Below are 2,456 nucleotides of genomic sequence, written 5' to 3' on the forward strand. Positions count from 1 at the left end.
AAGTTCATTTTGTAGATATATGTCCACAAAGTATCGGCCATCCACCTGCAACAAATCACAGAGAAAGTTAGGATGTTTACCCATCTGCTGTCTGAGAGGTTGACCTCTTTGCAGCTCCGTGACCTCTGCATTCCTGAGTCTCCCAGGACAAGCTGGAGGAGCAGCGTTAGCCCCCCCTTTGGGACAAGCTGTGTGACATCACAAGTCACAGCTGGCTCACGGCTAGATGCTGGAACGATGGGATTACACACTGGAACAGACATCTGGTCAACTGAATTGACATCATTAGACTGCAAGACAAATGACATATTAGACATTTCCCCCCTGGCCCTAATTTCAGGGTCAGGGGTACTGCAAGGAAATAAAGAATTAGGAATCACATCAGATTCTACCACAATCAATTTAATATCCTTACAGTGGCCTGGATTTTGACCCGGCCCAATCTGCTTTATGCTGTTACATTGCTGGGACCGGCAGTTGCCCCTAAAAAAGGATTAGGCTGTTTTTCTGGGGATAACTGGGACAACTTATTTACCATATTGCTCAGCTGGGCCACTTGCTCTACCAGCTGATCAAACCTGTTTGGTTTGGGCACATTTTGGCTTTGTTGGGCACCCTGGTTATTGGTAGGTGACCTACTCCTGGGTGAATTCAAGGATTCCTGCCTATCTTCCCTCTGTTGTCTGGGCCTATTATCCCAACGTCTATAACCCTGATAAACTCGATTGTTATAGGGCCTATATCCCTGGGGACCGTAATTGTAATAGGGACGGTAGTTAGACTTCCCATTACCTGAATTATTCCCCTCTGATCCATTATTATTTTGGGGTTTGGTCTGTTTGGGCGGTCCTACCTGTTGTTGCTGGGCTTGTTGAGAAGGTCCTGTAGACTGAGGGAACCTTCGTGGCTGGCTTTCAAATCCCAAGTTAGGGTTTACCTTAGCTTCAGCTACCTTTTGCTCTGGGGAATTTTTAAACCTTCTCTCACCTGTTGTATGGCACTCACTGATATTATACAGCGTGGTGGCAGCCGTCACCAACCTATCCAAGGGAGCATCAATATCCAGATCTCTGGCTAAGTTAAGTTTGATCTGGGTTGGCATAGCATCATAGAATAACTGCTTGAATTCTTCAGATTCCCAATTTGGGGATCTATATGCCAACCCATAGGCATTTTTGAGGACAGAGAGGAATTCACGGGGACTCTGATTGGGTCTACACGTAAGGCTATATATGTCCCGTTTTGCAGCAGTAGTGGTTCGGTATGGTCCGAATTCCAATTTAACCTCATGCAAAACACTTGGCCAATCTTGTACTCCTCTCTCCTTAAAGGATGTAAAGTAATGACGATATCTATCATCAAATGCCCATGGAAGGAACCTAATCCGGTCAGCATCAGAGTATAACTTTAAAGAATCCATAGTGGATTCATACAGTTCTAAGTGATTGGCTATCTGAGACGAACCTTTCTTGGAAAACTTGGATACTGTACTATTTAAAAACTTAATTATGCTGGAGGAGCTCTGATCCTTTTCTGAATATTGGGAATTTTTCTTCCTAGAAACCACCTCAGCATATGTTGGTCGCCTGTGATTCTGTGGCAAGGAATAAGTCACACGCTTCCCCACATCACCGTCAGACTCACATGCACTTTCACAACTTTCATGAGGCTTATATCGCACAGGTGATTTAACCCTAACCCTAACATGTCTATCCAGGGGAGTATGAGGAGAGACACTTCTAGGGGCTTCCATGATATCAACACCTAGTAAGGTGGTTACAGTTTGGAATGCCCGACCTAATTGGGTTAATGCCTCCCGTTTAATCATGCCAACACTTTCAGGTTGCTGAGTGTTTTGGATGGGGTCTGCTGTAAAAGCATGTGATGACATGTCTGGATATTGGGGAGTAAGAAATGGAGGGTCAGGAGATCTCACAGTGTTAGATGGATCCCTTTCAGCATTGACTATATTATGGGCTGATTCATCTGTCTGTTTAATTTTGGAATACTGGAGATATAAATCCTCTAAATCACTTTTTGCCTTTTGGTATGCATCAAGGCTGAGACTAAGGTTGTACTCTAAGTCTTTGATCTTCGCTTCTGCGGATTTTAGTTCTGATTCCATTTTGGATACATATATTTTTGTACCCATTATAGACTCATACCTAGCTTTTGAAAGAGTATTGACTGCCAATAATGCATACAAAACAGGTGGCAATGCACATAAGAGGTGTTGGTCCCTCTTGGTATTATCATTGGCCAAATCCATATAGGTCAGGTATCTATCAACCATGCCACCTAACTTCCATACATCACAACGTTCTTCAAAGGCTCTCGCTTGCAGTTCATTAGTCCATTCATCTATATTTTTATCTAACTTCAAACGGGAATAAACATAACTGATAACCTTAGAGATTATCTTTTCTGGGTCAGATGGATTATCTGCTAAAACCTGG

At 43.3% G+C, this 2,456-nt stretch overlaps 1 protein-coding gene across 1 annotated transcript; it reads right to left on the reverse strand.

Moving 5' to 3' along the window:
* Positions 1–323: 323 nt before the first annotated feature.
* On the reverse strand, positions 324–1,555 carry LOC122937757 (the record flags this gene model as incomplete). The annotated part of the gene is made up of 1 exon (XM_044292773.1): positions 324–1,555. A coding segment is annotated over one exon (1,107 nt), but the record flags the coding sequence as incomplete, so codon positions are not given.
* Between the last annotated feature and the right edge of the window lie 901 nt (positions 1,556–2,456).

This window comes from Bufo gargarizans, chromosome 5 (assembly GCF_014858855.1).
Source record: "Bufo gargarizans isolate SCDJY-AF-19 chromosome 5, ASM1485885v1, whole genome shotgun sequence".
NCBI classification, from domain to species: Eukaryota; Metazoa; Chordata; class Amphibia; order Anura; family Bufonidae; genus Bufo; species Bufo gargarizans.